The sequence below is a fragment of the Nuphar pumila genome, chromosome 3 (genome assembly GCF_984573655.1).
Source record: "Nuphar pumila chromosome 3, dmNupPumi1.hap1.1, whole genome shotgun sequence".
NCBI lineage: Eukaryota > Viridiplantae > Streptophyta > Magnoliopsida > Nymphaeales > Nymphaeaceae > Nuphar > Nuphar pumila.
This window is the reverse complement of record NC_143251.1, coordinates 17,862,233-17,889,184: the sequence shown is the minus strand read 5'-3', so window position 1 is coordinate 17,889,184 and position 26,952 is coordinate 17,862,233. Positions and strand designations below refer to the sequence as shown.

Below are 26,952 nucleotides of genomic sequence, written 5' to 3'. Positions count from 1 at the left end.
AGTTGTGGCCTCATGCATGCAAAAGAGTGAAATTTCTTACATGCTTATGCTTGTTATGTCATGTATGTGTGTGGTGTTAATGCATAGTTGTTCCCTATGCATGTGCATACATGAATTTGGTACGTTTTTTCATGTACACAGTGGCATGAGTGCTTACAATGTTTAATTGAATAGAGTTATGAATAAAAACATGCATTTGAAAGTGAATAGAGTTATGAATAAAAGCATGCATTTGAAAGGAATGTGTATTGAATGAAAACATGTAATTAACATGATTATGTGAACTCATGTGTATGCATATGAATATTATTATTTCATGCACATCTCTAAATTGTCATTCATGATTGTGCATCGAAAGGCATGTGATATGAAAAGAGTGCATTGGCATGTTTCTTAAGATTTTTGCATATGAATGCATAGATGATCAAGATGGATCATCATAGGTTGTGGCAGCCTTGAGCCGGTGTGTTCTTTTACTTGTTTATGCATTGCAAAGATCACATTTGATAGTGTGATTCAAATTACACTGTTCTATGGATGCTACGGGTGGACTGTGAAGAGCTTCGTATGTAGATATGCGAGCTTATGTTATCAATTATACATGGTGAATTGCAAATAATAGAAATTGATATTAATAACAAGTAAAGAGATCAGTGTAATTTATGTTTTCTTGATGTCCCTTCTATAGTACGTGAATCTTGGACATTGCGGTTTTGGGGAAATGTGAGAATACTAAAACTCCATTTGCGTTGTTGTTGCCCCCGAACACGATATTGAGGTTTTTCTCGTAACTACGATTTTAAGGAGAGTCCGCCACTTTGCTTGGGGGTGGTGTGTAGACACAACTACTGTTTTGTTATACCAAAAAAGTGACATTGTGGTTGTTGATTCCTGATATCAATCGAGAGCTAAGTTTGGAATTCAGTAATAAAATACAACTTGTATGCTAAGTTACCCTAAAAACCCTACTTGATCTTGAAAACTTTTACTCGTTTGGAGTATCCGCGGGCAATGGTAATTAAAAAGAGGAACTTAAATTGTGTTCATCTAATAGGGACATGCATATGAAAAGAAAACTCTGATAAAAGTTAATAATGTATTCATGCATTGCACTGAAATCATGCATATTCCTACTATGCATTAGATCATGCATATTTACTTGTTCCCTAAATTATGATATATTGGTGAATGCATGATGTTTGTTCTTTTATGCATGTAAAATATCTTTATTGCTTAATTTGTGGTCCTTGTTGTTTAATAATTATTTTTCATTGCATAAAGTCATTTGAGTTATAAATTTGTCATAATTGTATCTCTCTAAAATATTGCATGAATCTTATTTGTATTCTTTTTACTTATTTGGTTCATTAGAGGGATTCATGCACATAATTCTTTGGATTCAGACACCCCTACCCTTAGATGCTTAGTGAGGCGACTTGCTTTTAAAAGGAGCTACGAGGGGACCACACGATTGCTTGGCAAATTCTTTTTGACAACGTGACTCTTTTTTTTGCTTAATTTACATTTTATTTGCTTATGTCTCAGACTATATGCACTTTAATCTATGTAACATGGGTGCGGGTGTGGCACAATTTAAAAAATTTTGGACACGGGGACTCGGCTATATATATAAATATTTTTTTAAATATATATATATATATATATATATATATATATAATATATCCAGTGTGTGCATATATGTGGGTATTGTCCTCTAAAGTTTGGCACCAACATGAGTGTTTTTACAAACTTTGCAAATTGTATTTTTGCCCTTGCAAAAAGGGGGGTCCGAGGGCTCCCCCCGGTGCGGGCGAGGGTCTAGGGGGGGGGGGGGGCGTAAGGGGGCAGCGCCCCCCAAAATTTTTTTTTCTGGGGCTTATACTTGAGACTCATGCTATATATATATATATATATATATATATATATATATATATATATATATATATATATATATATATATATATATATATTAAAAATATATAAAAAGATCATTTCTTTTTGTTTTTTGCCCTAAAAATGGATATTTTTGGACTCAGTCAACGTTGACCGAGTCCAAAACAAGGACGGACTCTGTAATAACCGAATATTTTATGCGAATTTTTATGCAATTAAGTAGAATTTATGCGTTTTGGGCCTAGGATCCATTACCAGGATCCATATAAGGTAGTGGGTGATTTGGGTTTGGACCCACATTGGAGACAATCAGCTCCAAAAATGGATCCATTACCCGGCTCCATGTGGATCTGTCACTCACGGATGACCCAGATCCATGTAGATCCGCCACGCATTGCCGACCCAGATCCACTATAATAGCGGACCCGACATCGCGGTTCCGACCCGGGCTTTATTTTATAAAACACCCAAAAACAAGAATCGTGCCTAGGGCACGATTCTTGCAAAATCGAAAGGGGAGGGGGAGGTTACAGAGGGCGTAACCGACTCCACCTTTCGCTGAGGGAGAGCCTTCGCTCGATAAAAGGGAAGGGAGAGGGTCTCGCCCTCTTTCTCTCACGCTCTCTTTCTCTCGTTCCACCTCTCTCGGCTCCCTCACAGTGGAGCAATCGATGCCGGCGACCTCGCCAACCGCGACAACCACATCTCCTCGCCGGACCGGCATCGCAACTGTGGAAACAACAGGCCGACCATCGACAGCAGCCTCCCGATCGCGCCCTTCACGGCGGCAGAAGCAACCGGAGTCGGCCGACCATCGTCTTGCGATAGCTGTCTCCGATCGTCGGAAAAAGCACCAGAAAAGGTAGGATTTCTGCACTTTCTTGTTTGGGGTTGATTGTATCTCGTGTGTGTTGTGGGTCGGTCAAAAAAGCACACCTATTGCATGCTCAGTCGTTCTTGATAGGGTTATTGGTTTAATTCTAATAGTGGACATTAGCTGTATGTAAGAGATTATTTCATTTCATCAATGAACTGAATATTGGCAGATTTTGAGCTGTTATCAGATCTCATCTTATTTTGGTTGTGACTGATTATTGAATCTGGCTGAAGAAGTAACATGTTATCTGTTTTCTTTAAAAATTAGTTCGATTAGATACTGCACTCTTATGCATAAAATGTTATATTTCTTTTAAATTCCACCGAGGTGTGTTTCTGAACTGATTCTGTGTTTAACTGCATTCTATATTGAACAGTTGTTAGCAAAAAGATAGTTTACCACAAATTTCAGGATAGCTTAATTGCTATTTTTGAAAAGATATTTAGCTGGAAACAAATCGGTTAGAACAAAATCTTAAGTTATATGATACTTTTGTTAACAGAGCAACTGAGTCATATTTATCATATAGATAACTATGATGGGTACTCATGTTTAGTATATGGGGAGCAATGGGTATAACATATGACAAGAAAATTTTGGGAATTAGTTGGATGTTTAGCTAGGAGGATAGCGGGTTCGGGATTGGTAAAGCGACTATCGTCCCTAGCATATGCAGAAACTCATCTTTCTGTCGGATGTATATGAAAAATGTTATCTTAGCCTTTCAATATACCGATTGTGCAATCATGAAGGTGATCATGGTTCAGTTATTAACATTTTTATTTGAGCATGTATGCTTGATGTGGATATGAAATTTTACATGTACACCCCCACACTCAAAAGAGATATGCATTGGTTAATACGTGTATATGATGTAGGTGACACACGTAGTGAAGATGCATATGATTGAGATATGACATGCTTATGGTTGTGTTAGGGTTGCATGAGTGCACATGCATTTGGCACATGTTAGCATGCTTTATAGTTTGTAACATGTGTGGTATTTGATGTCTATTAATAGGTCATGGCAAAGTTGTTTTGATATAGGCGCATACATGATATGAATGGGTGCAGCCTTGAAGTTTCAATTGCTGAATCTGGGTTATGTTCATGTGTGTGGATGTTAACACATGAAAAGGTTTCCTGTGCCTATATTGATGGAACTTGTTTATTTATCGTGCATTTATGGATTTGTTTTGAGTACATGTGCATACACAAAATCGATGTGTGTTTAGCATGTAAAATCAGGTATAAATGTCCTTATGTGCTTATGGATGATGGATGAATGCATGTGTGTTAAGTGATTACATGAAAGCACTTACACATGGATGGTGAACACATGTATATGATTGTGGAAGCTTATGCACATTGTTAACATGGTATGAATGAATGTGCATTTGGAATCATGTTGGTATTATTGCATACATTGCAAGTTGTTATGATTTTTGCATACGATGCAAGGATGGTCTAGATGAATCATCACAGGCCTGGAGAGCCTTGAGCTTGGGTTTGCTTTTTCTTTAATTGTTTAAATGCATCGCAAAAATCATACTTTATATTATTGTTCTATATTGCACTGTTCGATGTGTTTCCACGGGCTGGAGTCTCGTGATGGTTCTCGCAGAGGTTGATGCGAGCTTTTGCCTTGTTTTTGCATGTGGAACTGCAAAACTCATTAATTGGCTCATAATAAAAAGATAATGAATAAGAACAGTGTAATATACGCTCTGGGATATCTCATCTGGAGTATGAGAATCTTAGAAATCCGGTCTTGGGGAGACTGTGAGGATACAAAAACTTCGTGTGCTGTAATTTTGTCCCCTGAACCCGATATTGAGGTTCTTTCTCCTGGCCACGGTTTTAGGGAGAGTCCGCCACTTTACCCGGGAGTGGTGTGTTGGTTACAGCTGTGAGTTTGTTTTGGTACCAAGGAAGTGGCCCTTGTGGGCGTGGGGTGTCCCTTGTGTCCCCGACATTAGATGTGGAGGTCTAATGTTCCGATGGATGGTGTTGTTTCCTGATATCGGTCGAGGGCTAAGTTGGAACCCAGTAATAAAATACAAATTGTGTGTTAAGCTACCCTGGGAACCTACTTGACCTCAAGGTTTGTACCCGTTTGGTGTATCCGCGGGCAACGGTAATTAAAAAGAGAAACTTAAATTGTATGCATTTAATAGGGCATGCATATAGAAAAGGAAACTTAAGGAAAGATAATAAGAGGATTCATGCATTACACATAAGTCATGCATTTTCCTGTTATGCATTAGAACATGCATACATTATCTGTTTTTCTTAATTGTTATATCTTTGGTGGATGCGTGATGTTTAACTTTCAATGTATGTTAAATGTCTTGTTGTACTAAAATTGTGCATCATGGTATGGTTTAATGTTTCTTTATGCATAATGGATGTACCTTGTGGTGTGAATACGTACCTGAATTATGAATTGTCATAATTGCATTTTTTTGAATAATTGTGTGGATTCATATTGTGGTGGTGGGATATATATAAATACTGCTATTAATGTTACCTGTCAGTTAACTTCTGATAAATTGTTGATTGTCATAGTATATACCTTTGTTTATTTTTGGTATATACTGAACATCATACTTGACCCCCATATCACATAATGGATTCATGATGTACCACATTAAAAGTTACGGATTTCCTACTTAGACAGTTGTAGTCTAATTCCTATAAATTTCAGGTGAAGAATTGGAGTTATGAGCGGCTGCGGGATGAGGCTTCGATCGAGATTTTGGATTTACTGTTCTAAGAATAGTGTGAGGACTCTGATCTTAATTTTCATTGATCTTAAAATGAAAAGAATGTTTTGGTCTTGCTCCACCTGTAATGTTCTGGAATGCTTAGCCCTATGGTAAGATTGGTTTCCGCTGTATTAAAAAAAAAAATCTTCAAAAATCTGGGTTAAGATTTTGGGGCGTTACAGACTCGGCCGTGTCCGAAGCCGCACCCGTGTCGGGGCGTGTCAACTCGGGTGCGGCGCCTCCCTAGCCGAGTCCGTGTGACATAGACTTTAATTAAATAAAATTTGATTTGGTTTGGTTTGAAAGATGAGTATAATATCCTTTGTTGTTGTGAATGTGTTGTAACTGTAAAGGCCTCGGGTCTTTGGAAACGTTTCCGCACTTGTTTAAAAAAAAATGTCACTTTTTCATGGGTACGTGTAAAACCCACTTGAAAAAAAAAATCGGACCCGGGCCGGGTCGGGTTCGGACCCGACCCAGGCTCGTCATCGTTAGGGTTTTAAAACCCGACACAGGAGAAAGGGTTTTGAGAAAAACCCTTTCCCTTGTGCGCCGCAACCCCCTTTTTTCGACCCAATAAGGATGGAAATCGGGGTTTCCCGATTTCACGCCTCCTCCCCCGAGCTCTTTAAGAGCACTAGTGGAGGACAAGGGTAGGCACACCTCCCCCTTGCGTCTCCTTCTTCCCTGCGCACACCTCCAGTGCCGCCGCTGCTGCAACCCACGCCGACGCCGATCGACGACGCCGGCCTCTTCCCAGGTATGTCGTCTCCTCCCTCTTCTCCCCCTCACCCCCCTCTCTGTCACCTCGCCGGGAGGCCGACAGGCGGCGCACGACCCCTGCCGCGCCTCCCACCTCCCCTGTGCCCATCGGAGGCCTGACAGGTGGCCTACGGGGACACTGTCGTCCCCTTTTTTTTCTCTGGGGGATCGCCGGAGTGACGGCAGGGGACCAATGGTCCCTGCGACACCCCCTCTCCCCTGTGTCTCTCTCTCTCTCTGCTTACCCTCCGGCAGGGGCCATCGACCCCTGCCCCTCTTCTTTTAAAACCCAGCAGGGGCCGATGGCCCCTGCCATTTCTTTTCAAGCCCGACAGGGGCCTTTGGCCCCTGTCACCCTCCCCTCTGCCATGACCTGCGAAGGGATCGGCAGGAGGCTGATGGCTCCTGCCGCCCCGATCCCTCTCTCTTCGGCAGGGGCTGCTGATTTGCTGCCATCGGCAGGGGCTCGACCCCTGCCGATTCGCCACCGTCGGCAGGGGCTCGACCCCTGTCGAATCGTCGCCATCGGCAGGGGCTCGACCCCTGTCGATTCGCTGCCGTCGGCAGGGGCTGCCCCCCCCCGTCGATTCACTGTCGTTGGCAGGGGCTTTTCCCCCTGCCGCTTCGCTGCTGTGCCTTAGTGCCGTCGGCAAGGGCTCGTCCCCTGTCGCCTCGCTGTCTTCGACTGTCAAGGTCTCACTCCCTGTCAGCTATTTCGTCAGGCAGGGACCAAGGCCCCTGCCATTTGTTGTTCGGTCATGAAGGGGCCGAAGTCTCCTATCGCCTAATTCTACCCTTGCCCCCGTCGCACCATTAATTATATTAGCATAATTGAATATTTCACACTCTTGCATATTTACACAACGAGTCCAATTCTCGCTCTGCGGCCCGACCCTCGTATGATCCACACCCGTAGACGTACACAGCTGCACGACATCCCGAGGTAGGATAAAGTCACACGAGGGGCAATTGATGAACCTAATTAAGTTGAAATAATTAAGATGTCCATGCTAGATGTACTTAGATTTATATTGCTTCTGCATTGCACATTTTCTGGTCTGCATATTTATGAGTCGAGATTTATATTGCTTCTTAATTGCTTGCATATATACTTACATGTACGTTCCTATGAGTTGATGTACAATTTCATTCTTCGATCATTATTTTGCATAGTTGCTTATGAGTTTTAGGTGTGGTTTCATACTTCTTGAAGTACATATGCCCTTGTTTGCTTGCATACATTTTTGTTTGCATGTTTCCGTTGAGTGAGGTACGACTTTGTGTCTCGTGTATTACCTATGACCTTATGTGTTTGCCTATCTAAGTGGTCAAGGTATGGTTTTGGTACCTCGTGTGTTACTTATGTGTTTTTCGCTCGATGTGCGGCATCGCAAGTCGAGAGTTGCTTGTTGTCATGTTATAACCTGCATATGCTCACATTTATGGTAAATATGTACTTACATAAATGTAATCTTGTGCCTAACCTGATTTCAGTTGTTTTCAAAACACTAGAAGTTGGGCTTGTGCGTTATAGTTCTTTTAAAGAGGGTTTCCTTCTGCAAACCCAGTGCTCTTCAAAATGCACAGCTTTTGCAAAGTCAAGTTTTAAGTCCTGTTGGATTGCGAAGTCACGTTTGGGCCCTCCCAGGTCCACACACTTGGGAGAAATATTTTATAACCCCGATTCGAGTTGCGACCCAATCCGAATAACCCCAATCAGGGGCATGAGCCTATGAATGAGTGGGGTTCTGTTGAAGGACCCATTCTTCATTTATCAATCTAGTGTCGCATGTCGTGCGAATCATGTCAATACTAAGATAAATTTTGGATGCAAGATTGATAGTGATGTGCCTTGTGTGAATGACTCAATGTGGTATTGCGGCTTTTAAGCATGAATCGTGTCAAACGAGCACTCCTATATTCTTTGGATCGTTATGAAGTTGTGTGTTGGGTGTTTCTTTGAGAAGCCTATGCACCCTTTTTTTTTTTTGGTATAGCGTACTTTTAGACATGCAACATGCTAAGTACTTTGTTGATCGGACGAGAGATCCGAGACGACCTTGTATCATGAAATATGCAAAATATTGTTGAAATGAATTCAAGACTTATCTTGTCAAATTGTGTTGTGTTACTTCTTATGCAGATAATATCTGTTGGGGTTTCTTTGGTGAAACCATATCCCTTTTATCGTAGTCGTACTTTTGACAAGTACATCCGTACTTTTTGACAAGTACGTCTTCTTACGTTGCGATGATTGGATGAGTAGGTTGTGGCAACCTTGATGAGTGCAAATAACAAAATGCTGAGATCACCTAAATAAGTGATGATTTTCGCCTTCACCGGCAAGATACTCGAGTTGGGTCGAAAGACCAGAGTATGTAGAATGGGTCTTCAGTTAACTACCCCTGATGTATTCATTCGAACCGCTGACTCCTGTCAGGAGAGAGGACGGGAAGGTACAAAAACTTCGATGGACAAACCATTAATGGCAGTTACGAGCAAAAGACTCGGCTTCCCCAGTCATCGGAGTTAGGGGAAAGAGACTACCATAATTATCCTAGGTGGTAGCTCTCCATGTTCGGGATGCATCCATTGTTTATGCTGCTTTGGGAATTTCTCTCTTGGTCACTGACCGTCCCCTTAGGTGCGGACTCAGTCAGCTATCCGGGTTATCTTAAAATACATAGCATAATAAACCTCTGGATCAGTCTAGGTTGTTTCTAGAGTCGTGTCTTGTGCGTACCCACTTGGCCAGTTAATATCGAAACATAATTTAAATTCGATCACACAATTTGTTGAGTTATGCACGTATGAAAGTTATAGCAGGCAACGAGTTTCAATACTTATGAAATTGTGTGTATGGTTGATGTAGCATCGTATTTTGCTTGCTTATGCAATGCTTTGCTTATAATAATTAGCCTACTTATGCCAGTGAAATGCTTGTAATAGTTTTAACATTTTGCTCATGATAGTTACTCCATGAATCTGTTGAAATTAAATTGCTATATAATTGTCTGTCTATTTGACATATTAAATTATTCTGCTCAATTATGTTCTATATTGTCCTGTATGTGCACCTACCAGTTTTTAGTGAAACTGACCCATTTTATGGGCAGGTGATGTATAGGTGATACAGTCTGCGATGGCACGATGGCGTGATGAGATCAAGATAGAGCTTTTTCCCTGACGTTTCGCTCCTGAGGACATGTTGGTAAATTTGATATGAAGTGTATTTCAAAAATTCTCTTTTAATTAAACCTTGAGTTACTAAAACTGTTTTAGTAAACTTCTTTTTGGTTTCAACAAATGAGTTGTAAAATCCCATGAACAAATTCTCAATTATTGAAACTGCATTTCGAAACCATTTGATTTTAATAGTTGTGCGGAATTCGATAAAGGAAAGTTTACGCTGTAATGCGCTCAAGGTCCATTGACTTGTGGTTTTAAAAATATCATTTTCCGCTGAAGTACTATTTAAACTCTGATAATCGTATGATTTCAAAGCTTTTTAAACTATTCTAAAAGTTACAAGTCCTGGATTTTTGGGGCGTTACAGTACGAGTTGGGGTCGTTACATCTAATGTGAACCACTGTAGGCCATGTGAGCCGCAAGTAGGTGTTGCTCTAAGCTTTGTTGAATGCATTGCAAAAATCTATATAAATTTATTGGTTTTCCTAATTAATTGCACTGTCAAATATTGAGACGGGCCAGGGTCCCGTGTTGTGTTTTGCATGTTGATTTGCAAAACAAATCTTTTTTAAAGAACCTGTCTTTGATAAAAAGATAAAAGAGACAAAACGTAATTAATATTTCTTTCTAGATGTCCCTTCCACAGTGTGGGAATCCTGGATGGCGGTTTTGGGGAATCGTAAGGATACTAAAACTCTTTGTGCGATTGTGCCCCTGAACCCGATATTGTGTTTCACCGCCCAGCAACGGTTTTAAGGACTTTCCGCCACTTTGTCCGGGGGTGGTGTGTAGACACAACTGTTGTTATTGGTATACCAAGAAAGTAGCATTAGTGGATGTTGATTTTCCTATTGTCCCGACATTAGATATTGATTTCTAATGTTCTGATGGATGGTGTTGATTCCTGATATCGACCGAGGGTCAAGTGTGAAACCCAGTAATAAAATACAAATTGTGTGTTAAGCTACAACCGATAACCTATCTTGAACTTCAAGAATTGTTGTGCATGTTTTGAGTATCAGCGAGTTTTAATGAAAAGTGAAACTAAAATTTATGTGCATTTAATAGGGATATGTATACAAAAGAAAACTCTGGTATTAAGTTATTCATGCATATGCACTGATATCCTACAATATTAATTGTTCTGCATTAGTTCATGCATCCTTACATGTTCTCTTACATGTGATATATTGATTGTTGCATAATAATTGTTCTCAAATGAATAAATGGTTATTTGAATTATGAAATTGTTGTAGTTATGTTTCTCTAAAAATGTTACATGAATTTGATTTATGTTTTTCTTGCCTATTTGAATTGTTAGAGAAATTCGTACGCAACATCTATGATTCTGACCCTATGTTCTTTATGTTTTTCAGAGCCTCTAAAGCCCAATGATGAGACCAACTGCCATAGGGAGTCTATGAAATTTGCGTGACGGTTTTGACATTTTGTTTTGGGACAGTGTGGCTCTATTTTTATTGATATTTATTTGATTAATGTTCTTAAACTTGAGTTATTGATGAATAAAGTTATTTTAGTTGGTTGATGGTTAATGTAAGATCCCTTGTGGTTTGGATTGTGTTATGTCTGTAAGGCACCGGATCTCTGGGTATGGTTTCCACATTTGTTTAAAAAAAAATCCACTTTTCAACGGGGATGAGTTGGGGTCATTACACAACATATGGGAAGAACCCATATTTATAGGCAGCATACACCACAAGAGAGGCTAGTGGGACTAGATGTTAGACTTGTTAAATTGTATATATTAGGATTTATATATATATATATATACATTGTCATTGTAATAGGTTATACCCATTAGGGGTATTTTTGGTCTTTTAGTCCATGTAATAGATTGTGTCCACTAGGGACACTTTAGTCCTTTGTATGTTCTTATTTTTATTCTCTTGTTTATGTCTTTTATTTTCCTTGTAAGGGTTTAATGGTCATTGACCATTATAGCTGTTGGGATGCTCCCAACCGCTATAAGTGGTCTTGCTTGTGTTCTCTCTAAATGATTGTAAGCTCATAAGAGGCACCTTATTGTGCATTTTCCATTCCATTACATGGTATCAGAGCCTTGGTGCTCTATCATTGTATTGTGTTCTTGAAGATTGTGTGGTGGACCATAAAGATCGGAGAAGCATCCGTTTGTTGCTTTAAGAAGTGTGCCATCAAGTTTCTTTATCTTTTCTTCTTCTCTCCTTCTATTCTCTATTTTCTCTCTATCTTTTTCTTTACCTCCATGGTAGACAAAGAAGTTGTAACCGTTGTTCTCATCAAATTTGATGAGACCAACTACAACATGTGGGCCACCACGGCAAAACAAATCCTAGTGGAAAAAGAACTATGGCACTTAATTGATGATTTCACACCGGAACCTCAACTTATTTTCACCAAAAATATTATGGGAGAAGATGGTGAGACTAAAGAAGAATATCTTAAAGGGAAAGTGAGAAAAAAGGCTCTCTCAGATTATAAAAATGAATATAAAGCATGGGAAGTAGGTCATGCCAAAGTTCTCTCTCAATTTATTGGAAGCTGATGCAAAGCAGGCGGTACCAGTACCAGTACCAGGTGACCCTGGCACGGCCAGGGAACCCGATCCACCAGTGGGAATGGACGATCGGACCCAGCAGCAGGGTCCGACCCCAGGTGAGTTGAATCGATGCAGGAAGATAACGCGCACCTACTCCAGAAAAGGGAAGACCCGGCTCAGCACCGATCCAGTCCAGAATTGAGACCCGGACCCGGATCCAGTGACCATCTTTAAAAAAGCACAACCTAGGGCTGCGTGAGGCAGTTTTTGGAGAATAACGACAGCGTCTTTTCTTTCCTCAGCAGCCTTGTTTTTTTTCTTTTGTTCCTTTCATTCGTTACTTTTATCACAGTTCGTAGTTCTCTTCATTCTTCATTCACTTGTTCATCAGTAATCTGCCAGAGACTTTGAGTATTTAATAAGATCAGTTTCACTCATCTTTTGGGTGAGAGTTATTGCTTTATAAGACTCTTCAGCATCCGATTACGCACAGTCGTGCCTGTCCAGCCTTCATCAAGGTAGCGTGGAAACTGGAGTGAGACTCGACAAGCCGAGTCTTCACTGATCTCATCACAGCCCTTTGAAGGTTGCATCAACGTGGTATCAAAGCCCGGGCATCCTCCGTCAGCAGCCGCATGGCTCAAGAGACGAGGGACGACCCAGCATGCGGCAAGGAACGGGACGAAGTCATTACCGAGGACCCAATGATGCGCATGATGGAGATGATGACAAAGATGCAGGAGAATATGCTGCGCCTGAACCGGGAGATGGCTGGAATCACAAAGAGGATGGACGGGATTGACTGTCGACTCGTCGCCATTGAATCGACCCCAGGATCGAACCCGGCGACGACCCAACCAGTGGAGGCCCCTGTGGGCGACGCTGGTATCCTCACGGCTGCCATGAACGAAACAGCCCAAGTGGGTCCCCAGCCTGCGGTGACTCAGGAGGGTTTTGGAGAAGGCCTGCGCCGGACCGTCTGTCGAGAAGTGCGTCAGCAAGGTACACCCCCCCTGAACTCTGGTGGGACTGCGATGCAGCCGACCCCGGGACCTTTTGGAGATCCTCCCCTCACTGGCGCAAACCAGCAGGCCTGGCATCGACCCACGCACTTGGTAATGCAGGCTGGACCTGGCCTGCAAGACCTGGGTTTGACACCAACTCAGGCCGTGGGTGTGCCCGCATCAGTTCGTGCAGGGAGGGGTCTGTCAACCCTCCTGGCACCTGCGCGCGGGGTTGTGGTTGCCGACAGCTCGAAAACTAAGGGGACCGATCCCCTGTGGTCCGGACATGAACCCTCAAGGACCGGTCAGGAGGTTATTTTATTCGGGTCCGGATTCGATTACCGAGGACCACCCTTTGGGTTCTCAGGAGCGGGTCCGGGTCTGGCAGCCCCATACCCAGCCTACCCAGTTGGGTTTGGTTCGCAGTTCGCTCCGAATCCGACCCAACCCGTGATGTTTGAAACCCAACATGGATCCCATACCGACCCGAGCTTGTATCAGACCTGGACGGAACTCCAGCTTGATCTTGAGTCGGGTCAAAACCAGACCCATACTCATATGGACCGTGGATCGAGTTCGAACAAAACCTTTTATCCCCACAACTCGATCCCCGATCCAGCCTACCCGAATCTGGGTCCGACGAATAGTTTAGGATTAGGCCCGATCCATATCCAGTCGGGCGAACCATCCCAGCCCTACCCCAACCCAACTAGATACCCAAACTCTAACCAACCCAATAACCCCTTCCCGATCCAAAACCCAGTACCTCGCCCGACCTTACACCCTTATCCTAACCCAAACCCTTACTCCCCCTTTCCTACCTACTTAGAGCCAGAGGCCCAACCCAACCCCCCACCTTTAGTAGGACCCCCTTACATACCAGTACCACAGCGACAGCCACAGGCGGCGCCCGCCCGCGGGCAAACCCGGCCGCGACAATTTCAGCAGGGAGCGGCGCGACCTGAGCGTCGACCACCCCTCGGTGGAGTCCGTCAGCACCAGCATCCCGGCGAACAGTACCGCATAGAGGACGATGAAGCAGCTTGGAACGACGACGCGTTCTGGAGTGAGTATCCTGCAGGAATGGTGGAGGCTCGACAACAGAGAGCAGCGGAGCATCCCTCCACGTATGGAGTGAAACTGGACCTTCCGGAGTTTGCAGGACGATTCGACGCCGAGCAGTTCTTTGACTGGTCATATGCCGTACAGTTTTTCTTTGACTACCACACCGTAGCAGAGCACCGTCGTGTCTCTTTAGCGTCCACTCGGTTGAGAGGGTTAGCACAGACATGGTGGGTGGAGTTGCAGCGATCGAGGGAGCGGCAGGGGCTAGGGCGCGTACAGTCGTGGGAGGAGATGCAAAGACTGATGCAATCAAAATTCGTGCCTTCGGATCACGCTGAGAGAGCTTATAAGGAGTATCTAACCCTGCGTCAGGGCACTCGTACTGTGGCGGAGTACACTGCCGAGTTCCATCGTCTTTCTCTATGGGTGCAGATCGAGGAAACTGCCTGCCAACAGGTCACGAGGTACGTCTTTGGTCTCCGTCCTGTTATTTCTGACGACTTCAGCTGTATCACGGTTGAGACATTAGATCAGGCCAGCAGTTATGCCATGAACGTTGAGGAAAAGTTGAGACGGAGGCAGGAATATAGGACCTCCCGTAGTGACCAGTCGAGTCGACCCAAGTCGAGTTTTCCAACTAGGGGAGCGAGCTCCCCTAGGAAGGAGGACTCAAAGTCTACCCCTAGAGCGGAATTTAGCAAACCTGATCCGTCCGAACCCGCATTCAATACCCGGTCTAAAACCAAACCTAGTGAGTCTACCATCTGTTGTTTTAGGTGTCAGGAGCTAGGGCATGTCGCATCTAGGTGTCCCACTGTGGCCAAAAACACCCATCTCGTCGAAGGTATTGTGGAGTCAGCATCCGAGAGTGAGAGTGAGTCCTTGGGCGAGGATGAGGATGAGAGGGAAGTCGTAGAGTTCGACGGCAATGTCGACAATCTATTATCCATTCGTCATGTCCTGACCGCACCTCGTGAGTCGACCCCTGCCGAATGGCTACGGAACAACATCTTTAGAACCCGATGCAACTGTGAGGGTCACGCATGTGATGTTATTATCGACACTGATGCTTGTGAGAACATGGTGTCCGAGAGTGTTGTGTCTACCTTGAACCTGAGAACCGAGAAACTGTCTCACCCCTACAAGATGGCATGGTTCAAAAAGGGAAACGAGGTTCCCATCACCCAACGTTGTTTAGTCCGATTCTCCATGGGGGAGCACTACCACGACGAGGTGTGGTGTGATGTGGCCCCTATGAGTGCATGTCATATCCTGTTGGGACGTCCTTGGCAGTTTGATCGTAAAACCATTCATGGTGGCCGTAGGAACACGTACTCGTTCATCTTTAAAGGTCATAAGATAATCCTTCTCCCCATCAAGGAGATGGGGTTTCCCACGGTAGATAAGCCTGAGCGAGTTCCCCGACTGGCCGGACTATCCTATCGGTCTTTCTTGAACCAATGTCAGGAGGATGGTTATTGTTATGCTGTAGTGGCTAAACCCTCAGTGAGTACGTCATTACCAGTTCCTACGGACATCAAACCCCTTATTGAAGAGTTTAGCGACATTATGCCGGATGACCTTCCAGATGGTCTTCCTTCCATGCGTGTCGTGCAGCATGCTATTGATTTTGTGCCAGGGTCGAGTCTTCCCAATCTCCCCGCGTATCGTATGAACCCCTCCGAGCATGCCGAGTTATTAAGGCAGGTCCAGGAGTTACTGTAAAAGGGCTTTATTCGTGAAAGTGTGAGCCCTTGCGCAGTACCCGCCTTGCTCACCCCTAAGAAGGATGGGTCCATGCGCATGTGTGTGGATAGTCGAGCCATAAACCACATAACTGTCAAATACCGTTTTCCCATCCCTCGTTTGGATGATATGTTTGATATGTTGGCTGGTGCTTCCATTTTCTCCAAAATCGATTTAAAAAGTGGGTATCACCAGATTCGTATCCGAGAGGGGGATGAGTGGAAGACGGCATTCAAGACACGTGATGGGTTGTACGAATGGTTAGTCATGCCGTTTGGGTTATCCAATGCCCAAGTACTTTCATGAATATGATGACCCAAGTGCTACGTCCTTGTATAGGGAAATTTGTCGTGGTATATTTCGATGATATTTTTATCTATAGTTCGTCTTTGTCGGACCATTTGAGTCACCTGCGTCAGGTCTTAGAAATTTCAAGGAGAGAAAAATTGTATGTCAATGCGACGAAGTGTGAGTTCATGACGTCCAGTGTTGTTTTCCTAGGCTTTATTGTGTCATCTGATGGAGTTAAGGCAGACCCCGCGAAGGTTCGTGCGATTGTCGATTGGCCTGTCCCAAAGACTATTGGAGAGATCCGTAGTTTTCACGACTTGGCCACTTTTTACCGACGTTTCGTGAGAAATTTCAGCACCCTCATGGCCCCCATCACGGAGTGCCTCAAGGGTACTAGTTTTCAGTGGACGCTTGCTGCGGCAAAAGCCTTTTCTATCATCAAAGAGAAAATGACCAGTGCCCCTGTCTTAGCCCTTCCTGATTTTAGTGTTGTCTTTGAGGTTGAGTGTGACACCTCCAAGGTGGGAATTGGCGCAGTCTTGAGTCAGAATCGCAAACCTATTGCCTTCTTTAGTGAGAAGCTGACACATGTCAGGTGTCAGTATTCCACGTATGATGTTGAGTTTTATGCTGTTGTACAAGCTCTTCGTTATTGGAGACATTATCTCATTTATAAGGAATTTGTCTTGTACACGGACCATGAGGCATTTAAGTATCTGAATAGTCAAAAGAAGTTGAGTGCTCGTCATGCTAAGTGGGTCAGCTTCTTGCAAGAGTACACCTTTTCAATTCGCCATCAATCTGGTACCCTCAACAAGGTGGTTGACGCTCTTAGCAGGAAAAACAGCATCCTGATGACTATGTCAGTGCAGGTCGTAGGGTTCGAACAATGCAAAGAGTTATATCCCACGAACCCGGATTTTCAACAAGTCTGGGAGGGGTGCATTTCTTCTGATCGCACCCTCGACCCCCGTTTTAGTATTCATAATGGTTACCTCTTCCGTGGGAACAAATTATGTGTGTCTGATTTCTCCCTTAGGCTTCAGTTGATTTCTGAATTACATGAAGGAGGGTTAGCAGGGCATTTCGGGCATGATAAGACGTTCGCTCTGTTAGATGAACGATACTTTTGGCCTAAAATGTGCAAAGATGTTGTCAAGTTCATCCAAGGGTGTCATGTGTGTCAAGTGTCCAAGGGTCATCGTCAGAATAGTGGTCTGTATACTCCATTACCCATTCCTGAACGACCGTGGGAGCACGTATCCATGGATTTTATCGTGGGCCTCCCAAGAACGCCACGTCGTTTTGATTCAATTTTAGTCGTGGTTGATCGGTTCTCCAAAATGGCTATTTTCGTCCCGTGTAAGCGAACCACCGATGCCTCTTTAGTAGCGTCCTATTATTTCAAGGACGTCGCTCGCTTCCATGGTTTACCCCACACAATCACTTCTGATCGTGACACGCGTTTTATGAGTCATTTTTGGAAATCGTTATGGGCTTTGTTGAAGACCAAGCTTCAGTTCAGTAGTGCGTATCACCCCCAAACCGATGGCCAAACCGAAGTTGTGAACCGCACCTTAGGAAACTTGTTAAGGAGCCTAGTAGGGGAAAATGTTAAAACCTGGGATCTAGTCTTGCCTCAAGCCGAGTTTGCGTATAATAGTTCCATCAATAGGTCCACAGGCAAGTCTCCTTTTCAAGTGGTTTATGGTCGGTCGCCCACTCATGTCGTCGATCTAGCTCCAGTGTCCAGTCTCCCTGACCCCGCCCCAGACGCCTTTGATGTTGTTGAATACATGCGTGATATACATAGGCAAGTCCGGGCCAAACTCATTGAGAGTTACAAAGCGTACAAAGCCTTCGTTGACCAAGGTCGTCGCGACATTCAGTTTCAAGTCGGTCAGCTTGTTTGGGTCTACCTGCGTCCTGAGCGTTTTCCCGTGGGCACCTATAATAAACTGAGTCCTAAGAAATATGGTCCCTTCTAGGTCCTACGACGTTTAGGGTCGAATGCCTAACTTATAGAACTGCCTCCCAATTGGAACATTTCCCCAATTTTCAATGTGTCTGATCTATATGCTTACTGTGGAGACAACAAGTCGTCGGAGCCGACTTCTTCCCAACCAGGGGAGAATGATGCAGAGCAGGCGGTACCAGTACCAGTACCAAGTGACCCTGGCACGGCCAGGGAACCCGATCCACCAGTGGGAATGGACGATCGGACCCAGCAGCAAGGTCCGACCCCAGATGAGTTGACTCGATGCAGGAAGATAACGCACACCTACTCCAGAAAAGGGAAGACCCGGCTCAGCACCGATCCAGTCTAGAATTGAAGACTTCTCGGGTCCGGGTCCAGACCCGGATCCAGTGACCATCTTTAAAAAAGCACAACCTAGGGCTGCGTGAGGCAGTTTTTGGAGAATAACGACAGCGTCTTTTCTTTCCTCAGCAGCCTTGTTTTTTTTCTTTTGTTCCTTTCATTCGTTACTTTTATCACAGTTCGTAGTTCTCTTCATTCTTTATTCACTTGTTTATCAGTAATCTGCCAGAGACTTTGAGTATTTAATAAGATCAGTTTCACTCATCTTTTGGGTGAGAGTTATTGCTTTATAAGACTGTTCAGCATCCGATTATGCACAGTCGTGCCTGTCCAGCCTTCATCAAGGTAGCGTGGAAACTGGAGTGAGACTCGACAAGCCGAGTCTTCACTGATCTCATCACAGCCCTTTGAAGGTTGCATCAGAAGCATATGTGAGAAACCATGTGAGAACATTCTTGAATTTGAGAGAGCGGATGAAGCTTGGACATTTATCAAACAAAGCTACACTCAAAAGGATGGTGTCCATAAATTAGAAGTTCGCAACAAGATCCATAATTGTAAACAAGATGACAAGAGTGTGAGAGAATACTATGGATCTTTGAAAAGACTTTGTGACCAAATGACTAAGTTTGAGCCTATTTGGGATACATTTAATGATGCTCGTCTAAATTAGAAGAGAAATTCTTTCAATTTATGCAAGGCCTTGGACCCAAATATTAACAAGGGTCACCATTACCCACTGTAACAAAGATGAGCCACCACCTCTATATGAAGTCTTGGCCGAAGTTTGCATGGAAGAGACGATGTTGAAAACAATGTCCGAGCCCAGAAGTCAAGGATAATGTGTGCCATCTTAAGATCCGGAGCCAACACTAATACCTATAAGCCTTCTCATTTCACCGAATCAAACTTTGTAAAGCAACGTAGTGATGAAGGGAATGCTCCCTAATGGGCATGACCTATTACAAAGAGAAAGAAAAATACATAGAAATCCAAAGGATATATATACATTATGTATATCAACACATATACATATACATTCATATATCTACACAAGTTAACAGAAACATGCAGAGAAATGTACAACTTGATTTCCTACGATGAGATGAACTCATAAAAAGGCAAGCAACAAATATAGGAACAAACCTCTCCAACAACAGCAACAAGGAAACCATAAGGAATGTCAACAGTTATATGATTCAAGACCATATTCTCCTCACTTTTGTTGCTTGACCAAATACAATTAGCATCATTGATCACGACTGCCATATTCTTATGAATATCGTTTTGCTGATTTCTATAAGGATCTGCACATGAACCAACTGTCCTTCCAAACTGGCCAAAGGATCGCTCTCTTTGCTCAGGAAAGGGACTGGAACAACAGAGGAATCTGCTCAGCCTCCTAGTGGATATTACTGCCTGCAATGCATTTCATAAGAAGTTAGACCTGGCCACGGCAGGGGAGTATATAGTAGGTAATACTTGTGAAACATGAGATCAACTCACATCAATCAAACCGTTAATCACCCAAGGAAATGAATTTAATGGAGAAATTAAAGTATTAAACAATGCAACACATGTAAACACCTGCAAAAGAATCATGATGAAAAGTTTATGTACGAACCACAAGATAAATGACAAAAGACATGAATTAAGCATTTAAAATAAGATTATCAGGAGTAAAAGGTCATCCTTCTTACAGTAGCAGCATTGAGTGGATGCCCAAGCAAAGTGAAAAGACCAAAGGTAAAAAGCGAGAAAAATGTTGGAGTTGTGGCCCAAAAGAATACACACCATGCATCCAAATACTTGCGAGTCTGTTGGCATAGAAGAATAAAAATTTGAGGCCATTTAATATGGACAAAGTCAAAATGTAAAATTCAAATAAAGAAAAAGATTTTACCCAAGCAAGAATATGATTAGTTACATACAGATAGATGTTTCACTTCAAGTTCTCTAGCTTCCATCAGCCTGTCAGCAAATAGGAGCTCCCAGGAATACATCTTCAAAGTTCTAATATATGCTAAAAGCTCTCCAGCCCGTCGTATTCTGAACAGAGCTATGTCAGAAACAGGAAAAGTACAGAAGTAAACTCAATAATCAATGATCAACAACGATAAAGATCATCAGGATGATAAAAGGAAAAATAAAATTCTTCATTCAAGTATTCAAACAAAACTAATGACATAGTGTGGCATCATCAGAACCTAACAAAAGTACCCATGAATTGCATAAGAAAAAGGAGGGAATTAGTCAGGAGTTACAAAAATACAAAGTGTGCAACCACTTCAAACATAGCTATGAACAATTGAAAGGTGAGTATTTTTCATCATTGAGCCCACAAGTCTACAACACCTGATGTGCACAATCATCTGAGACACACTGTGATTCTAAACACTCAACCCCTCATCCAGATTTTCTACAAAACATCCAGCCTTTCTTGCTCTCTCTTGCTCTAGTCTATCCCTATATTAAACCATAATCATACAAAGAAGACATCTCATGACCAAAATAGAAGCAAGCTATGATAAGATGTAATGCCCTCAGGAGAATCAAAGTTGGAACCTTTTTCTGTTGCCTCCAAGGAAGATTGCCATTAGTTTCAACTGAGTTGACAACGTTCAGACTTAAGACTAAAGATGATGTGTTGACAGGGAGTTATGAAACAGGATTAGCCATAAAAGGTGTGCATTCTGAGTTGAGCACGTGCCGAAAATGGAAATGCCCTATTCACATGTTCTAGCTTCACACGACATGTTTTTAGTATTATGTTACTTCCATATTGTTATCAATGCATGTGCAAACCTAGAGCGAATGGGTTCGGCTTCGTCATAAGATTTTCAAATTTTGTTGTAAGCATGCATTTTGATTCTCATTTAGATTGTGAATGTGATTTTTCACTTGCCTTGATGAGATATGACCTAAGTAAAAAGTTAATATGAAGTGTGTTTCCAATGCTTGAGTATACATGAAATTTATGAGGGTTTTCAGGTACACGGTTGCATGAATGTTCACAGGTAGAAGTATGCAATGACGTGAATATGGTGCATTTAGTGAAAGCGTGCACTTGTCATAAGTATATGAATTGCATAAAAGCATATGCATAAATGACCAGACTTAATACACTTGCACATGGAATGGCAAATACATGCATATGGATGCTATATTCCATGCACATTTTTAATTGGTTAAATTGGTATATATGAAATCATCGTGGGTCGGGTGGGCTTCGAGCTGTGATTTGCTCATTTATTTATTCTAAATGCATCGCAAAAATCACATTAATATTTTGCACTGTTCTATATGTTTCCACGGGCGAGAGTCCCGTGATGGCTCTAGCAGGGGTAGATCTGAGTTGTTGCCTTTGTTTGCATGCTGAGTTGCAAATTAAAAAAATGGGGTAATAATAATCTAATGAAAATAAAAGAACAGTGTAATGTACTTTCTAAGATGTCTCGTCGAGAGTACGGGACTCTTGGAGTTACGGTTTTGGAGAAACCACGAGGATACAAAAACTCTGTGTGCATTGTTATTGCCCCTAACCCGATATTGAGGTTCTTTTTTCTGACAACGATTTTAAGAAGAGTCTGCCACTTTGCCTGGGGGTGGTGTGTAGACACAACTTATGTTTTGGTATACCAAGAAAAGTGGCACTTATAGGTGGGTGGTCCCTGGTGTCCCCTGTTAAAATGTAGTCTCATATTTGTATGAATATATATATTTATACATATATATAGAGAGAGATACATTTACATATATACCATGTATATATGCAAATGTATCTATATATATGTATAATTATATATATAGTAAATCTTATAAAACCCGACAAGCGTATTTTTGTCTTTTTCATTTTGCGCATATTCCAATAGGAATATGTTGTATTTATTTTTTTGCTATTTCTTTTCTTTATTTTCTTTCTCTTTTTTATTATTTTCTTTTTTTTATTTGGTCAAACCTTGGGGGGGGGGGGCAATATAGTCGTTGGACCCCTCCAACGGTCACATTTGTGACTGTTGGAGGGGCTCCAACGACTATGTTGGAGGCCCCTCCAAGGCCTCCTTTTGACTCCTAATAAATAGGGGTATTTCCCCTTTGTTGTATTCAAGCTTGAGAGCTCAAGCATTTCCATTTTTCTAATATATTGTGGCATTACATGCCTTTGTGCATGTTCGTGTTGTTTTATGCCTTTGTGCATATTAGTTCAAGTGTTCTTTGAGTGCCTTTTGTGCACATCTCTTGTGAGGATTTAGCATTTGTATGTGTATTGTCTCATTGAAGACAATTTTACATGGTATCAAAGCTTGGTTAAAGATTGAAGATTGTGTGATTCGTCATTTTTTGAGTGCCTCGAAAAACGTGCCTTTGGCTTCTTGAATATTGGAGTGGAGGCGTCTCTTCCTTCATTATTTTAGAAGGGCTTTACGACAAGTAAGATCTAAAAATCTTGTTGCGGTACGTGTTCCTTCTTTCATCTTTCCTCTCTAATGGGTAAAAAAAGTCTCACTTCTCTCTTGGTTTTAAACTCAATGGCTCCAGCTATCACGTTTGGGACAGAAACATGGAGGCTCACATAAAAGGAAAAGGTCTTTGGGGTTACGTGAAAGGCACAATCCTGTAACCGGAACCAAAAATCACCTTGATGGAGAACCAAAGCCCTTGAGAAATATTCGAAAAAGCATGATGAATGGGAAATGAAGAATTTTAAAATATTGTCTTGGATTTTTTCTTCCGTTGAGACCAAAATCAACGCAAATATTATCAAATTCAAAAAAGTTTCTCAAGCATGGGAGTTTCTTGAGAAAATGTATACTTCTAGGAACTTGTCCCATAAATATTATCTTCAAAAGAAGGCTCTAACTCTTCTTCAAGGCGAAATGATCATTAGGGAATATTTCGCCGAACTTTCTTCCATTTGGGATGAGCTTGCTATGCTCGAACCAAAATGGAGTAGAGAGGCGATTGAACTTCGACACAAACAATTAGAAGAAGATTGATTCTTCAATTTTTTGAATAGGCTAAGGCCCGAATTTGAGCAAATAAGGTCTTCTCTTTTGTCATCTTTTACTCCTTCCCTTGAGGATGTTCTCACCAAATTAAGTGGAGAAGAAATCTGGATGGGCATAAGTAAGCAAGGGTCTAATGTGCTTACGGTTCCATCCAATTTCAAAGACAATAATGGGGTCAATACGGTGTCTAGGCCCAGAAACAATTTGAGGGCCTATCATCCCCCTCATTTTAAGAATCAAAATCAAGGAGGAAATGGTGGACAAAGTGGAAAAAAGGATTATAGCAAAATTATTTGCCATTTTTGTAAAGAATCGGGGCATATCAAACCCGTTTGCCCCAAGTGGAAGAAATTATTAGTCATGGCCACCACCTCTCCACCGCAAAAGGAGGAGACCTCTTCAAGTGGAGCTCTTTCTCTAAACCAAATTATAGAGGCTCTTCAACCTCTTCTCAAGGGAGCCATCTCGGGAGCCGTCGTGTCTTCCTTCTCTCCTCCAGGTAAAACTTCTTGGCTTTTGGATTCGGATGCGTCTTTTCATGTCCCCAAACATGTATTCTCTTTCCGAATATTCAAAAAATAGTTCTCCATCTTTTGTTTCTATCGTTGATGGGACTTCTCTTGAAATTAAAGGAGTTGAGAATTTTGAAACTCAAAACTTTTTCATTCCTAAAATTAGATTTATACCAAAATTAAACTTGAACCTTCTCTCTGTTTCCCAACTCTCGGACCATGGATGTGATGTTAAATTTTCTTCTGATAAATGTTTATAACAGGATTGCTGGTCCGAGAAATTGATTGGAGAAGGCTCTAGGAAGGGAGACTTATATTATATAGATTCTCTTCAAGTTCCTAAAACTTCTTTTTGTAATGTTGTCCAACATAAAGATATAAATGTTTGGCACAAAAGACTTGGTCATCCCAATATCACCAAGTTATCTTATTTACATTTTGCTAAAATTTTTTATAAAGATACATTCTCTTGTAAAGATTGCATTCTTGGAAAAATGAGAAGCCAAGTCACAAGGACTCCACAAAACAGGTGTCGCACCCGCGTCGATGCGATGCGACGCGGGTGCACGTGCAGGTGCGGCACCGGGTGCGGTCAATGCACCCAGGGTCATTTTTGTCCACTTTTTGGCGTTAAAAAAAATCTCGATAAAAAGGAGGATTAGGGCAAAAAAAAAATTGCCCCTAATCTCTCCTCTCTCCTACCGACGCCCCAGCTCCACCTCCCAGGCTCCTGCTCTCCTTTCGCAGGTACGTACCCTCTCGCGCTCTCTTCTTGTGTCGGCAGGGGAGGGGCCGAGCCCCCCCCCCCCCTGCACCCTCTCGCTCTCTTGTTGGGTCAGCAGGGGAGGGGTCGAGCCCCCCCTCTCGCTCCCTCTGTTTTCAACAGGTGAGGGGCATCTCCGCCACCACCCTCATCGACCTCGGCCAGCCCCTCAAGATCCCCCTCCCCTGCGCCTGCTTCAACTCCTCCGATAACGACCTCCCCGTCGTCTACCTGTCCTACGTCGTCCAGCCTCCCGACACCCTCCCGACCATCGCTGCCAGGTACAACACCACCCTCTCCGACCTCAAGGTCGTCAATGCCATGGGCTCCCCCGCCATCGCCCCCGGAGACATCCTCGTCGTCCCCTTGGCATGTTCCAGTCGCTCTCGTTTTGTTTTCCTTGATTTCTTTCTCGTTTTTCCTGAGAGAGTATAGTCCCTTTTGTGTATTCTCTCGGTGAAAATTTTGGGGTTTGAATTGAATGTAGCTTGTACTTCTGGGTTTCCGAGATACGCTTCCGACGTCGGATTGATCATCGCGAACGGGAGCTACGCCATTACTGCTAGCCATTGCGTTCAGTGCAGTTGCGGACCTGCCACTATGAAGTAAAAACTCATCCCCTTCCCTCCCCCCTCCTTCTCCTCTTTTCGTATGTTCTTTCTTTGATTGTTTAATATTCAAGCTTTATGCTTAGCTCTTTTATGAATGTGGGGTGCATGTGGTGATTTGTTGGTTATATTATGGGATGTTGAATTTGTTTAGAGTTTTGACCGCTTTGTTTATTTGTTCCATTGAGCTATTTTTGGTAATCGGCTTATAGTAATGTGTTTATTTGTTGCATTGAGAACTATATCTGGTATTCGGCTTATAAGATATGTTTATTTGTTCCATTGAGCTATATTTGGCATTCACTTTATGGGGTCTGTTTATTTGTTCCATTGAAGCTATATTTGGTATTCGACTTGCAGGATCAACGTGAGCAAAAAATGAGGAAAACAGAGGTGGGAGCATTTACTTATTTGATTGATAATTTGATATTTAGGTTGATATACTGCATGCATGATGAATGATATTATGACAATGTTAACTGTTAAATGTTAAACTGTTAAAACTTCAAAATTATATATATATATATATATATATAATTTTTTTTTACATTTTTGCTCCTGTCGCACCCCCGCACCCGGGTTTTTTGGAAGTGCCGCATCCCCGCACCCGCACCCATATGACATAGATGAGAAGTATCCCTTTTGAACAAAGATCCATGTTTACTTCTAAACCTTTCGAAATTATTCATTCGGATGTTTGGGGACCAGCACCTGTTGTTTCAAAAGGAGGGTTTGCCTATTATGTGATTTTTGTAGATGATTTTTCTAGGTACTCTTGGATATATTTCTTAGACATAAGCATGAAGTTTTTTCATGCTTTAAATCGTATCATGTAATGATCAAAAATCAGTTTAATAGCGAATTAAAAATATTTATAACTGATTCTGGAGGAGAGTATCTCTCAAATGAATTCAAGAAGTACCTTGAAGATAGTGGTATTGTTCATCAAAGATCATGTCCTAAAACCCCTCAACAAAATGGGTTGGCCGAAAGAAAACATAGGCATATCATTGAAACACTCAAACTCTTCTTATAGCTCAAAAAATATTCCAAAAAACTTTTGGGCCGAAGCGGCTCTTGCATCTGTTTATCTTATCAATCGTTTATCTAGAAATTTGGGTAAAATATTTCCTTTTGAAAACCTATATAAAAGGGAACCAGATTATAAAAGATTGTGATTTTTTGGTTGCAAATGTTTTGTTCTTACAGATAAGAATGATAAATTTTCACCTAAAGCTATTCCATGTGCCTTTCTTGGATATTCCGAGACTCAAAAAGGTTTTCGTTGCTACGATTTTAAAAATGATAAGTTATATGTTTCAAGAAATGTGACGTTTTTAAAAAATGAGAGTGGTTTTGAAAAGAATGATTCTCATCACGAAAATGTCGACTATTCTTTCTTATTTGAACTATTATCTAGTAATGATGATATGACTAGTGATGATGAAATATCATCAAAGCATGATAATGACAATGAAGCAGACATTAATAACTTTGACTCATCAAGTACTCAAGAAGACAAAACAACAAATGACCCAATAACCTATTTGCGTAGAGATAGAAATACTTTCAGAAGTGCAATTGAGCAATATAGTGATTCTATT

The 26,952-nt window shown here is 42.2% G+C and overlaps 1 protein-coding gene across 9 annotated transcripts in view; it reads right to left on the bottom strand.

Annotated features, from left to right (window-relative positions):
- The window catches only part of ABCC13 (multidrug resistance-associated protein 11), a 255,662-nt gene that overhangs the window by 92,125 nt on the left and 136,585 nt on the right, over positions 1 to 26,952 (bottom strand). For all 9 annotated transcript variants that reach the window (XR_016430764.1, XR_016430766.1, XR_016430765.1 and 6 more), the window contains 4 exons: positions 20,388 to 20,505; positions 20,157 to 20,273; positions 19,963 to 20,043; positions 19,603 to 19,875 (listed from right to left, as the gene is read on the bottom strand). Coding sequence is in view for 6 of the 9 variants with exons in the window: in XM_089998956.1 (XP_089855082.1) it covers positions 19,603 to 19,875; positions 19,963 to 20,043; positions 20,157 to 20,273; positions 20,388 to 20,505 (589 nt within the window). In the remaining 3 variants the exon portion in view is untranslated. The remainder of the gene's footprint in view (positions 1 to 19,602; positions 19,876 to 19,962; positions 20,044 to 20,156; positions 20,274 to 20,387; positions 20,506 to 26,952) is intronic.